Source organism: Rhinolophus sinicus, linkage group LG05, assembly GCF_036562045.2.
Source record: "Rhinolophus sinicus isolate RSC01 linkage group LG05, ASM3656204v1, whole genome shotgun sequence".
In the NCBI taxonomy this organism is placed as follows: domain Eukaryota; kingdom Metazoa; phylum Chordata; class Mammalia; order Chiroptera; family Rhinolophidae; genus Rhinolophus; species Rhinolophus sinicus.
This window is the reverse complement of record NC_133755.1, coordinates 75,190,127-75,204,106: the sequence shown is the minus strand read 5'-3', so window position 1 is coordinate 75,204,106 and position 13,980 is coordinate 75,190,127. Positions and strand designations below refer to the sequence as shown.

At 40.2% G+C, this 13,980-nt stretch overlaps 1 protein-coding gene across 1 annotated transcript in view; it reads left to right on the top strand.

Annotated features, from left to right (window-relative positions):
* ACOXL (acyl-CoA oxidase like) overlaps positions 1 to 13,980 on the top strand; it is a 288,665-nt gene that overhangs the window by 187,857 nt on the left and 86,828 nt on the right. The window contains exon 14 of the mRNA XM_074333923.1: positions 9,872 to 9,983. Coding sequence (XP_074190024.1) covers positions 9,872 to 9,983 — 112 coding nt within the window. The remainder of the gene's footprint in view (positions 1 to 9,871; positions 9,984 to 13,980) is intronic.

The window sequence follows — 13,980 nt, the reverse complement described above, 5'->3', positions numbered from 1 at the left end:
TTCGACCACCATCAACAGGGACAATTTGTGGCAACCAGAACTCAAAAAGGGGGAGAGTAAAGGCCTGAACCGGATAATGGGAAGGGAGAAAGTAAGCGTGCTGAAGAAAATGGAATACTCTCAATATGAAACTTTCTTTTACATAAACTTAAGGGTAACCACTCAAAAAAAATCCAGAACTGAAATATATACTGAAATAAGAGAAGAAACAGAGGGAAACATCATAGAATACCACCACACAGAAATAATAGACAACAACAAAAAGGCAAAGAAACAATGGAGACACAGCCTTACCAGAAAACTAGATAGAATGACAGGAAATCCTCACATATCAATAATCACCCTAAATGTAAATGGACTGAACTCACCAATAAAAAGGCACAGAGTAGCAGATTGGATCAAAAACTAAACCCAACCATATGCTGTCTCCAAGAGACACATCTCAGCTACAAGGACAAGCATAGACTCAAAGTGAAAGGGTGGAAATTGACACTCCAAGCAAATGGTACCCAGAGAAAATCAGGTGTAGCCATAATGATATCAGATGAAACAGACTTCAAGGTGAAAAAGATAACAAGAGACAAAGATGGACATTTCATAATGGTGAAGTGGACTGTACAACAAGAAGACATAACAGTCATCAATATTTATGCCCCCAATCAGGGAGCACCGAAATACACCAAGCAACTACTAACAGAACTAAAGGGAGAAATTGACCAAAACACAATTATACTAGGGGACTTAAATACATCATTGACAGCTATGGATAGATCATCCAAACAGAAAATAAATAACGAAATAGTAGCCCTAAATGACACATTAGATGAAATGGACATAATTGACATTTATAGAGCACTTCATCCTAAAACATCAGACTATACATTCTTTTCTAGTGTACATGGAACATTCTCAAGGATAGACCATATATTGGGACATAAAATCAGTCTCAACAAATTTAAGAAGATTGAAATCATACCATGCATATTCTCTGATCACAAGGCTTTGAAATTGGATATCAACTGAAAAAGAAAGCGGAAAAACACAAATACATGGAGATTAAACAACATACTTTTAAAGAAGGACTGGGTCAAAGAAGAAATTAGAGGAGAGATCAAAAGATACATAGAAACAAATGACAATGAAAATACATCCTACCAAAATTTTTGGGATGCAGCGAAAGCAGTTTTAAGAGGGAAATTTATCTCATTACAGGCCTATCTCAAGAAACAAGAAAACTCCCAAATAAATAACCTCATGTTACACCTTAAAGAACTAGAAAAAGAACAACAAGTAAAACCCAAGGTCAGCAGAAGAAAGGAAATAACAAAAATTAGAGCAGAACTAAATGAAATAGAGAACAAAAACACAATAGCAAAAACTAATGTGACAAAGAGCTGGTTCTTTGAAAAGCTTAACCAGATTGACAAAACCTTGGCTAGACTTACTAAGATAAAAGAGAGAAGACACTAATTAACAAAATCAGAAACGAAAGAGGGGAAGTTATCACGGACACCACAGAAATACAAAGGATCATCCAAGAATACTATAAAGGACTATATGCCACAAAATTCAACAATCTAGAAGAAATGGACAAGTTCTTAGAAACATATAGCCTTCCAAAGCTGAACCATGAATAACTGGAAAATTTAAACAGACCGATCACCAGTAACAAAATTGAATCAGTCATCCAAAACCTTCCCAAAAGCAAAAGTCCGGGACCAGATGGCTTCACTAGTGAATTCTACCAAACCTTCAAAGAGGATCTAATACCAATCCTGCTCAAACTCTTCCAAAAAATTGAAGAAGAGACAGTACTCCCTAACTCATTTTATGAGGCCAACATTACCCTGATACCAAAACCTGGTAAGGACAGCACAAAAAAAGAAAACTACAGACCAATATCTCTGATGAATACCGATGCAAAAATCCTAAATAAAATTCTAGCAAATCGAATACAACAATGCATTAAAAAGATTATTCATCATGACCAAGTGGGGTTCATCCCCGGGGCACAAGGATGGTTCAACATCCGCAAATCCATCAATGTGATACATCACATAAACAAAATAAAGGACAAAAATTATATGATTATATCAATTGATGTAGAAAAAGCATTTGACAAGATGCAATATCCATTTGATTAAAAATCTTAATAAAACAGATATAGAAGGAAAATACCTTACCATAATAAAGACCATATATGAGAAGCCCTCTGCTAATCTCATAATTAATGGTGAGAAACTGAAGCCCTTTGCTCTACGTTCAGGAACACAACAGGGCTGACCCTATCACCTCTGCTTTTCAACACAGTGTTGGAAGTCCTTGCCAGAGCAATCATGCAAGATAAAGAAATAAAAGGCATCTAAATTGGGAATGAAGAAGTTAAATTATCACTCTTTGCAGATGACGTGATGCTATATATAGAAAACCCTAAAGACTCCACCAAAAAGCTATTGGAAACAATCAACGAATACAGTAAACTTGCTGGCTACAAAATCAACGTACAAAAGTCCATTGCATTCCTATACTAACAATGAAATCTCAGAAAAAGAAATACAAAAAACAATTCCTTTTGCAATTGCAGGAAAAAGAATAAAATACCTAGGAATAAACTTAACCAAGGATGTGAAGGACCTATATGCTGAAAACTATAAGACATTTTTTAAAGAAATTGAAGAAGACACAAAGAAATGGAAAGACATTCCGTGCTCATGGATTGGAAGAATCAACATAGTTAAAATGGCCATATTACCCAAAGCAATATACAGATTCAATGCAATCCCCATCAAAATCCCAATGGCATATTTTAAAGAAATAGAACAAAAAATTATCAGATTTGTTTGGAACCACAAAAGACCCTGAATAGCCAAAGCAATCTTAAGAAAACAGAACAATACTGGAGGTATCACACTTCCTGACTTTGGCTTGTACTACAGGGCTACAATAATCAAAACAGCATGGTATTGGCAGAAAAACAGACACATAGACCAATGGAATAGAATTGAGAACCCAGAAATAAAACCACATAAATATGGACAGATAATTTTTGACAAAGAAGCTAAAAACATACAATGGAGGAAAAACAGCCTCTTCAATAAATGGTGCTGGGAGAATTGGATAACCACGTGCAAAAGAATGAAACTGGACTGCTATTTGTCACCATGTACCAAAGTTAATTCAAAATGGATCAAAGACTTAAGCATAAGACCTGACACAATAAACTGCATAGAAGAAAACATAGGTACTAAACTTATGGACCTTGGGTTCAAAGAGCATTTTATGAACTTGACTCCAAAGGCAATGGAAGTAAAAGCTAAAATAAACGAATGGGACTATATGAAACTTAAAAGCTTCTGCACAGCAAAAGAAACCATTGACAAAATAAAGAGGCTACCAACTGAATGGGAGAAGATTTTTGCAAACAGTGCCTCCGATAAGGGGCTAGTATCCAGAATATACAAGGAACTCATGCAACTCAACAACAAAAAACAAACAACCCAATTGAAAAATGGGCAGAGGACTTGAAGAGACATTTCTCCAAAGAGGACATACAAATGGCAAATAGACATATGAAAAATGCTCAACATCACTAATCATCAGAGAAATGCAAATCAAAACCACAATGAGATATCACCTCACCCCAGTCAGAATGGCTATCATCAACAAGACAAATAGTAACAATGTTTGGAGAGGCTGTGGGTAAAAGGAACCCTCATACACTGTTGGTGGGAATGCAGACTGGTGCAGCCGTTATGGAAGGCAGTGTGGAGGTTCCTCAAAAATTACGAATAGAATTACCATATGACCCAGCAATCCCTCTCCTGGGTATCTACCCAAAAAATCTGAAAACATTTATAGATAAAGACACGTGTGCTCCTATGTTCACTGCAGCTTTGTTTACGGTGGCCAAGACATGGAAACAACCAAAATGTCCTTCAATAGATGAATGGATAAAGAAGTTGTGGTATATGTACACAATGGAATACTATTCGGCAGTAAGAAAAGATGATATAGGAACATTTGTGACAACATGGATGGATCTTGAGAGTGTAATGCTGAGCGAAATAAGTCAGACAGAAAAAGCAGAGAACCATGTGATTTCACTGATATGTGGTATATAAACCAAAAACAACAAAAGAACAAGACAAACAAATGAGAAACAGAAACTCATGGACATAGACAATAGTTTAGTGGTTACCAGAGGGTAAGGGGTGTGGGGGGTGGGAGATGAGGGTAAGGGGGATCAAATATATGGTGATGGAAGGAGAACTGACTCTGGGTGGTGAACACACAATGGGATTTATAGATGATGTAATACAGAATTGTACACCTGAAATCTATGTAATTTTACTAACAATTGTCACCCCAATAAATTTAAAAAATAAATTAAAAGAAAAAAAAAAAAAGAAAGTAGGATGGTGGTTGCCATGCCTGGGGACAGGGAGAGGGGAGAATGGCGAGTTACTGTTTCATGAAGACAGAGTTTCTGTTTGGGAAGATGGGCAGGTTCGGGAGATGGACGGTGGGTGTGGCTGCCCAGTACTTTGAATGTGCTTAATGTCACTGAACTGGACACTTAAAAATGATTACAATGGTAGCTTTTATGTATATTTTACCACAAATTAAAAAATCTGGTGAGATTTTCTTTGAAAGTGTATTAAATCTATAGATTTGCAGAAAAGTTGACATATTGACAAAATGATCTTCCTCTCAAATATTTTAATCTCAGAATTTTCTTCCAGCTTTCAATAATTTTCTGCATATATAGTACATACTTTGATAGAGTTGTTAGGCGCTTATCATTTTGTTGTTGTTGTTGTAGTAAAAACAATATATTTAACTATGTATTTTGTGGTTGCTGGTTTATTATAAAAGCATTCGACTTTTGTATGTAAATCTGTCGATAAAAAATTATTCTAAATGTATCTATATATTCTTTGTGGGTTTTTTCCATAGATAATCATACCATCTGCAAATAATGATTTACTATTTATTCCTTTCCAGTTGTTATTCCTTTTATTCTTTTTTGTGTAGAAGGTGATCTTTTGTCTTGTTCCTGGTTTTAAAAAGAATTAGTTTAATATTTCACTATTAAGAATGGTATTTGCTGAACTTTTTAATAGATGGACTTTAACCCTAACAAAGCTCCATTTATTTTTATTTTAACATATTTTTGTCACTACTAGATGATACATCTTATTGACTTTACTGCAAACAATTTTCTTGCATCTATTGAAGCGATCGTATGATATTTCTTCTTGAGCCTGCTAATATGATAAATAACCGTTATGAATATTTTGATGTTAAACTACCCTTGCGTGCTTGAGGAACACTCAATTTTGTTATCCTGTGTTATCATGTTTCTATTTTCCTGGGTTTGGCTGGCTTGTATTGGGGCCGTGGGGCGGGGTGGCGGGGCACATGTTGTATCCTCACTGACATATTGTTTTCCTTTCTTGTACTTCCCTGATTTGGATTTATATCAAGTTTTACTGGTCTCATAAAGTCACGTTGGGAGTAGTGTCTTGTTCTGTGGAAGAATTTGATGTTATTTGAACACTATCTGGGCCTGGGGGAATATAAATTACTGATTCAATTAGTTTAATTGTTTTAAGAGCGCTTAGACTTTCTCACGTCAGTTTTGGTAAACGGTATTTTTCTAGGACTTTATCCATGTGGTTCTGAATTTATTGGTGTAAGATATTTCATACTATTCTCTAAGTATCTTTTTCACTTCCGCTAAATCTGTAGTTCAAATGTCCCATTTGTGGACGAATGTCCCATTTGTCATGCTTAAAATTATTTCTGTGCCTTCTTTCTTCTGTATTGTTGTTTAATATCAGCAGATTTTATCTGGCTTATTTTTTTTTCTCAGACACCCAGCTTTTCCCTTTATGGATCTTCTCGGTCATACCTCTATTTCCTGCTTCATTGATTTATGCTCGTAAGTGTGTAGTTTCCTTTATTCTACTTCTAAGGAGCTTATTATACTTTTTCCCTTTTGTGTATTTTATTATTATTATTTTTATTTGGAGGCAGATTATTTGTCTCTATAACCCAAACATACTGAGCTAATTTCCAAGGGAACTGTTAATTAGGAAACATCATTTACAATCCTGATTAAAAACATGGGAAACACATAAATGATAGTAAGGGCTTTTCATGTCTGTCGGTATGAAGGGAATTAAGGAGCTACACTTTGTCCTTTATTCCCCCCAATTTTTACTACTGCTCAGGTTCCTGTTTCCTCCGACTGCAGTGTCTTATCAGCTCCCATGACCTCCGACTGTTTTTCTTAGTTTTAATGTCTCAACCTGTCCCAGCACACTATGTAGTCAGTGCATCTTTTAATATTTCTTGCCCTGAGTGGGTATTTTATGATTCCAATAGCTTTCCCCCCAACTTGTTAGTTTGGAAACTTTCCAACACATAAGTTGAAAGAACAGTATAGTTCCCATCAAAATCAGTTAGTTCCATCCATTCAGGGGCCTTGTTCCCCAAACTAGCCATGCACATCTGCCCTTTCATTTCTTTTCCAGATGGCAGAGAGGGGCTTGTCCTGTCACTCAGAAAGCATAACAGACTCTCACTCACATGCAAATGTCTGCTCCCAGCAAATTTTCCAGGACAGACTTGAGAGGCGCCAAAGGCAGTATTCCAATTGTAAATATTTGGAAAGTTCCAGTCCATTTATTTTTGTCTCGGTTATTAACCTCCAAAACAGTACACATCTCTCTCCCACACATCCAGGTTTACTGATTCAGTCTGTCTGTGTTTATCTACTTAAGACCTAAAACCTTATTGCTCTGGTTTTTATGTACAGTAAGACAAGCCTTTGTCACCCATACTGTGTCCTGGGTACTTCTCTGGGCATTGACTGCGGTGACTGGCGGGGGTCTCAGCCGTGTGGAGCTTACACTCTAGTAGGGCAGTTGGACAGCAGTCACAGTGACAATGTACATGAGAAGATAGAAACGTGAGGAAAGATTGCCTGGGAACTTCCTGCTGCCCTGAAGTCTCTCCGACTTGTAGCCATTGTGTGGACTCCCAGGGGCTCCCCTCACGTGGACTGTGGGAGGTTCAGGCATCGCCCTGAAAGGCCCATGAGACTAAGTGAGGAGGGCGAGCGTGGCTCTGAGGTGAGCTGCACCTGGCTCTGCCAACAGCTCCATTCAGCCCGCTCTCGGCTGGTGAGTGCTTCCTCCCTCTCCCCCTCCATTTCCCTTTCCCCAAGGGGCTGCCACTGAGCCCTCAGGCTCTCATTCACCCTGGATCCTCTTCCTAGGGAGGAGGCTGTGGGCCGGGGAAAGTCAAGGTTATGCATTGCACTTGAATGCTTTGTCATATTACATTATGGACGTTTTCAAATATTCAGCAACATTGAAAGAATTTTGGTGAACATTCGAGTGCCTACCATCAAGATTCTACTATTGACATCACTGTACTGGCTACGTCGTTAACTAGAGCTCCATATTTGGTTACAGTTTTTTCTTCTTATGCAGAATTTGAATACAATGCAATGCACAAGTCTTACAAGTGCATTCACTGAGTTTTGACAAATGCATACACCTGTGTGTCCAAAACTCTTATAAGTTAAAGGCCATCAACATCACTCCAGAAAGTTCTACTATGTCCCTTCTCAGTCAATCCCTATGGCCACCACCCCAGATGCAGCTACTTTTCTGATAGTTTTCTCCCACAGGTTAGTTTTCCTGTCTGAGAACTCCATCTAAGTGAAACCATGCTGTATGTCCTCTTTTTGAGCTGCCTTACTAACTCTCTACAATGCTTTCTGAGATGCATTCATCTTGTCCTGTGTGTTAGTTTGTTCCTTTTTATTGCTGAGTAGTAGTCTACTTGATGGCTGTAGTAGGATTTGTTTTCCATTCTCATATTGATGGACAGAATCCTGGAGTGCTTCCAGTTTTTCACTCCTCTGAGCAGAACTGCTATGAACATTCAGCTATATGCCTTTTTGTGAATATATATTTTTATTTATCTAAGGCCAATAGTAGAAGTGGAATCATGGGGGTCATGATGTATGTGTTTGTTTAGTTTTATGACACCTTTTGCCAAAGCAGTTTTGCCATGTTACATTCTGTCAACAAGTACGTGAGTTCTAGATGCTCCATGTCTTTGTCAGCATTTGATGTTGTCAGTGTATTTCCTTTTAGTCATTCTGGTAGGCATATAATGCTGCCTCATGTGGTTCTCATTGGCATTTCCCTGATGAATAATCATGTGCCTTCCAATTTAATTTAAAGTTATAGTCATTTTGACCTTGTGAAATACAAAGAGGTTGCCTTTAGCGGTATTCCTTTCTTTGAGAGTCTGTGCTGGATGGATTTCTAGAGCTCTGTGGTGTGGGCATGTTTGGCTTGTGACTCATAGAGTCATGTCACTCATGGGTGGATGAAGTCCACTTCCTGTAGCACAAGCAGTTCACAAGCCTCAGGTGGACAATGTTCTACAATAAACACCCCAAGAAAGGTCATTTCTGATAACAATATTCAGTCTCCAGGTTTCATGGGCACCGTCCCTGGAATGACTGAAACATACTTTTCAATAAAATATGAATGCTCTTTACACCTGTTGTTACATAGACTGAGACAGAGACTCAACCTTCTAAAGACCAGAATCAGAATGAGGATTGATAGAATTTAAGTTTCATGGAAATTGGCATGTGGTAAATAACCCCCCACCTTTCCTGTTTCAAAAGCACTGTATCAGTTGCTTCTTTGTGTTTCTCTCGTGGCTTCTGATTAAGCAGCAATGGCTTTTTATTTTAATTAATTAATGACTTGGGTCTTATAATAACTTACTTCCCAAGGACATGGGCAAAGGGGTGGCCAAGCTGTGGGGGCCCTTAAGTGTGAATTGATTGCTCAGTTGTAAAGATGGAAGTTTCATGTGAGGGAGGGAGGGCAGATTAGCACAAAAGGCAGAGTTGCAGGATGAAAAAGCCACAAGGCTGGAAGGCGACTTGGGTGTTTTGAGTCTGTTTGTGCCTAACTTTCTTAACGCCGCTGCACCTCAGTTTCCTCCTTTGCCAGATGGGGAAGATGGAAATTTCTATCTGCTGAAGAAAGTCTCCATCTCCGTGGCATACCCTCCCCTGTGCTTGCCCGCACCCCTATCGCTGCCCTTCAGCTCCTCCTCGGAATATGAGTGTCCCCTAACAAACACTCGAGCTTGCACGTGTTCTGCCTGGAGGACCTGGAGTAGGTTACTGCATCTTGCTGAGCCTCAGACTCTCAAACTGTGCGTTGGATAATTATAGTATCTTCATCATAGAATTATGGAGATCATTGAAAAGTCCACAGCAATAATTAGCACAGTTCCTCATACGTAATGTATCTAAGAAATAGGATCCATTGACAAATACTTTGTGACAGATATATTGGATCACTAATATTCACTTACCATCATTATGGGAACATATGCTCACCAATGGCTGAGTAAATTATGATAAACCCACTTGATGGCAATTATATATATTAGGTTGGTGCAAAAGTGATTGTGATTTTTGCAATTATTTTTAACCTTTTAAACTGCAGTTACTTTTGCACCAACCTAATATAAATGATTGAACACTACTTATAATACAGTTATAAGTGGAAAGGCCAGGAGCCCAAATTATCTTTCTATTACAAGGACCACCATGTAGGAAAACCAGAGCCAAACGTTCATAAAACAAGTACTGAAGGAAACACCAATCAATGTTAGATGTGTGAGGGCCGGTTATGTGTACTGACAGTACTTTTCTAGGTCAAGAAAATTGTTTTGGAAAAAAACAAACCCTGTCTGTTTCTTTCAAATGAAATTTGGTGAGGACAAAATAGTAATGATGGTCACTCTGCTTTTCCTTCAGTTTCCTGGCATTTAACATGGACACAGTCAGTAATCTCACCTTTCTGTTGAAAGCAGTGAATTTCCGTGAAAGGGCTCTTCAGCGGAGTTTGGTGGCCCGAATTTATTATAAGGTAAGGACACATAGTGTTATATTTTTCCTCTTGATGTGTTTATGGTGTATTTTTGCTTGTGTACTATTTGCTAAATGGACAAGAGGATAAGTCAGCGCCATCATAAGCTTCTGGAAATGGCTAGAGTCCTACAGGCCACTTTGCATGGCCGCCTTGTCTACTTTGGAGACCCAGATGCTACTGTGTAATTCTTCTGCATCCGTCTTTTGGAATTCCACCCAAAGGCATCATTTGGCTGCCATGGGGTTGATGAGTGGGGTAATTTTTAGCCCTTATGGGAAATATCTTTGTCTGAATGTATAATGAATACATTGTTCTCTTTGGGGGAGGGTAGTACACCAGGAATGTGTAAAAATTAACCATTGGACTAGCCTGAGATGCACTCTCTTTCCTATTAAAATACCTGTTGACACTCTGCAAAGACACAAAACCTAGAAATCTAAAGGGAATTTCCGACTACAGTGCCTGTGGGGTTGGCTTGAGGAAGCAGCCTCCACCTCAGAACACCTATTTTCTCTTCTAATCCCAACATGGATGAGACAGCAAGACCCCCAGAGAAGGCTTTGCTTACCCGACTCTCTGCCAGGCTCAGGGGCTCCGGGCTTCCACAGCCTGAAATCAGAGCACTGCTCCCTGCTGCATGACAAAACTGGGCCCTGGGCAACTCTCCTTGAGTCTTCATACTGATTCCAAGATCACATCTCCCAGTATAGCACAGAGCACTAGAGGGAGGGATGAGTGGCACGTGGGGACAGGTATTCCCTTAGGAAATGCTCTGGAAGCACAGTGGCCCTAGGAGCAGAACATGGTCATGATCTACCCTTCTGGAGCAGAGACAGTATCTGCTGTGAGCTGGGTCAGGGTGGTGCAAATCAGGCCATGCCTCCCACGTGCAGATCTGAGGTGAGGCCCTGCTAGACACCAAGTCACTCCACGTTCCCTGCCCTAATCAAACATGGAGCCGGCCAAAATGAAAGAAGGATGCAATCAAAGGTGAAAATGGTACAGCTGCACCAGCAAGCGCAATCAGCAGTGGGTAAAATGTCATCTGTGAACGTGCTTCCCAAGATTGTGAAGTCTGAAGATGGAATGGCAAGAGATCATAATGGATCTAGAGCAAGAGGAGTAAAGGTCTAACCTGTGGGTAACAAATATTCCTGAAAATACTGAAGCAAACGGATCAGAAATAATAATCACAGACATGCTAGAAAAGTATTTTCCTCAGTATAGAAAAAAGAAATCAAGATTTTGATGGTGAAAAAAATGCCCATAACCGGATGTTGCCTGCAAATCTAGAGAAAAGAGATTATCATATAAGCAACCAGACAAAAAATAATAGTTTACCCACAAAGGGGGGGGGGGAAGCTAGCTTCCATTTTTATTCACCAGCTGCAAATGGGGTGATACCTGCTTCTCTACAGAAAAAATTTCATGATTTAAGCATATTTTCCCAAGCCAAATTTAATTCAAACTATAGGCAGTGGAAAGATGCTTTCAGAGAGCTAAGAATCCGAAGTCAGTGAATGACATCTGGCCTTCCTTATTCAAAGTTATTCAAAGGCCTACTCCATAGGACTTTAAAAAGAATCAAAGTTATTAAGTCAAAAAATAAGGAAGTTGAAACTTCCTATCGATGGTCCCTGTGAAGCCAACCAATGCATTCAGAGCTAAAAATGTGTTTTTTAGGGGTGTGGGTTGGGGGGAACATGAATTTAAAAATAACCTTGACTAATTGGTTCTGTAATAGATTGGGTTTGAGATACATCTTAAGGTGAGATTGACCGAAAAGCATGCTCGGTTTCTTACTTTGATTGCAGGGTAGGGAGAAGACATTGTTTTGCTCTGACTGATCATCAGAGAAACATTGATTAAAATATATGTTTCACTAAATCGAACGTTACTGTGAGTTCTAAACACAGGACACTTGTTATCCAGATCACTGCAGAAGACACAGTGAAGATAAGTGAGCGGAAGTTTGTGTGATCAGAGGGAGAGCAATGAAGAATGTGTCAGCTGGCACTCTCGGAGGCCTGGGAGACCCCAGGCCGCTCCTGCTGGACCCACACCGAGCCTGGGGCTGTTGTAGGGTCCCACTGCCACTTGCTCCTTGCTTTGAGAATTTCCCTGGGGATGTGTCCTCAAACTTGGTTCCCATGCATTGTGATATGCCCTTTGTCCCTTGTCTAATGTGGTTAAGTGCAAGTCCCCTTCCCATGCCTTGGAAGAGGGATGATTTGATCTTGAAAGGCACCGATCTGGTGATTCCTGGAACACAACTTTTCCATTACAACAGGATCCCTAAATTCAATTCACAGGAAGCCATGCAGAGGCCTCTTCTGACACATTTGCATCCTATGGACCCAGAGCTGTAAATCCCTTCAGCTTCCACCTCTAGAAGGTGAAGGGTTACGTGTGAAATGGGCTATAACATGAAATGAAGGAGGTTTCAGGTCTCCTAGTGAAAGCATAGGCTGTCAGATTAGCTTAGAAACAAAAGTAATAGTACACATTTTGTGTAGACACAAATCTAATTATATACAGTGATGTGTACTTATATACATCAAACAAAAGGATATATAAAACAAAGAGTAAATACGGATTGGGCAACAGCAGGCCATTTTCGGATGTCTTTTGGAAGACTGATGTGTTAGTGTACCTGAGCCACTGTAACAAAATACCAGAGATTGGGGCTTAAACAACAGAAAGTTATATTTTCACAGTTCCGGAGGCCGGACGTCCTAGAGGGCAGAACCACAAGCTCAGAGGATGTGGCCCAGAGCCGTGGATAATGCAAAGTCCTGGGCATGGGGAGGATGCACCCTGTCACGGAAGTCCTGGCATTTGCTCAGCTGGATCTCAGAACTGCTAAGGGTCACTGGCCCTGTAGACCCCCCATGTCCTTCCTTTCTGAGCAAGAGTGTGTGCTGGGTATTCTAGTGCTGTCCCACTGCTGTATGTTGGCAGTTAAGGGACAGGTGACTTGTCTCTTCCTTTAACAGCCATCAAATCAAGAGGAACTGTATTTAAGGAATGGCATCTGAGGCACCTTCTCTGCACCTAGACTGGGTTAGATGATGAGGTTCTGGAATTCAGATGAGTGCTGTACTGGGATGAGACTTCTGTGGGCCTTGGACGGGGTGAGGATGGGCTGCGGTAGGCAGGGTCCAAGATGGACTTCTGTGAGGCCCACCGCCTGCCTCTGGGTAGTCACAGCCTTTAGTAAAGTCCCCACTCCCCACATGGTACCAGGGCTGGTCTGTGTAGCCAGCAGAGTACAGCAGAAGATAGTACATGTCTTCTAAGAGGCTTCTGTGCGTTAGCCTCTCTCTCTCTCTCTCTCTCTCTCTCTCTCTCTCTCTCTCTCTTCGTCCCTCCCTCCCTCCCCCATTCTTCACTCTGGGAGAAGCCATATCATGAGCAGCGCATGTGGCAAGGAACTGTACCTTCTTGCCAAAAGCTGCAGAAATGAGTGTGGAAGTGTTTCCTCCAGCCCTGCTTGTGTCTTCGGGGGTGGCAAGGACTGGGGCAGTCTACAACTTGACGGTGAACTCCTGAAAGAGACTGAGCCAGAAGCACCCAGTGGAGGCATGGCCAGATTCCTAACCCTCAGAAACCATGTCAGAGAATAAAAGTTCTTTTTTTTTCAGATGTTAAATTTGGAGATAAGTTGTTGCACAACAACGGATAATGAATATAGCCTCTGAAAGCAAAATTTGTTCAGAAGTGTTAGCCTTGATACACACATTTTGTAAACAAAATACTAAAAGGAGATTATAAGGTTTTCACCAATATTTCTATGTAATAATACAAGGTGGCGTTCTTTCTATGTCAGTAAGAACATGACCTCACAATGTCCCGATGCTTCTAGTTTTTCAGTGATTATAGACAGTGCGCAGCGAACAGCCTGACAGTATGCAGGTTTTAGACTTGACCTGCTGCCAGGTTGTTCTCTACAAGTGCTGAACCAAATTGTACTTCCCTAGGGCCACATTTCTGC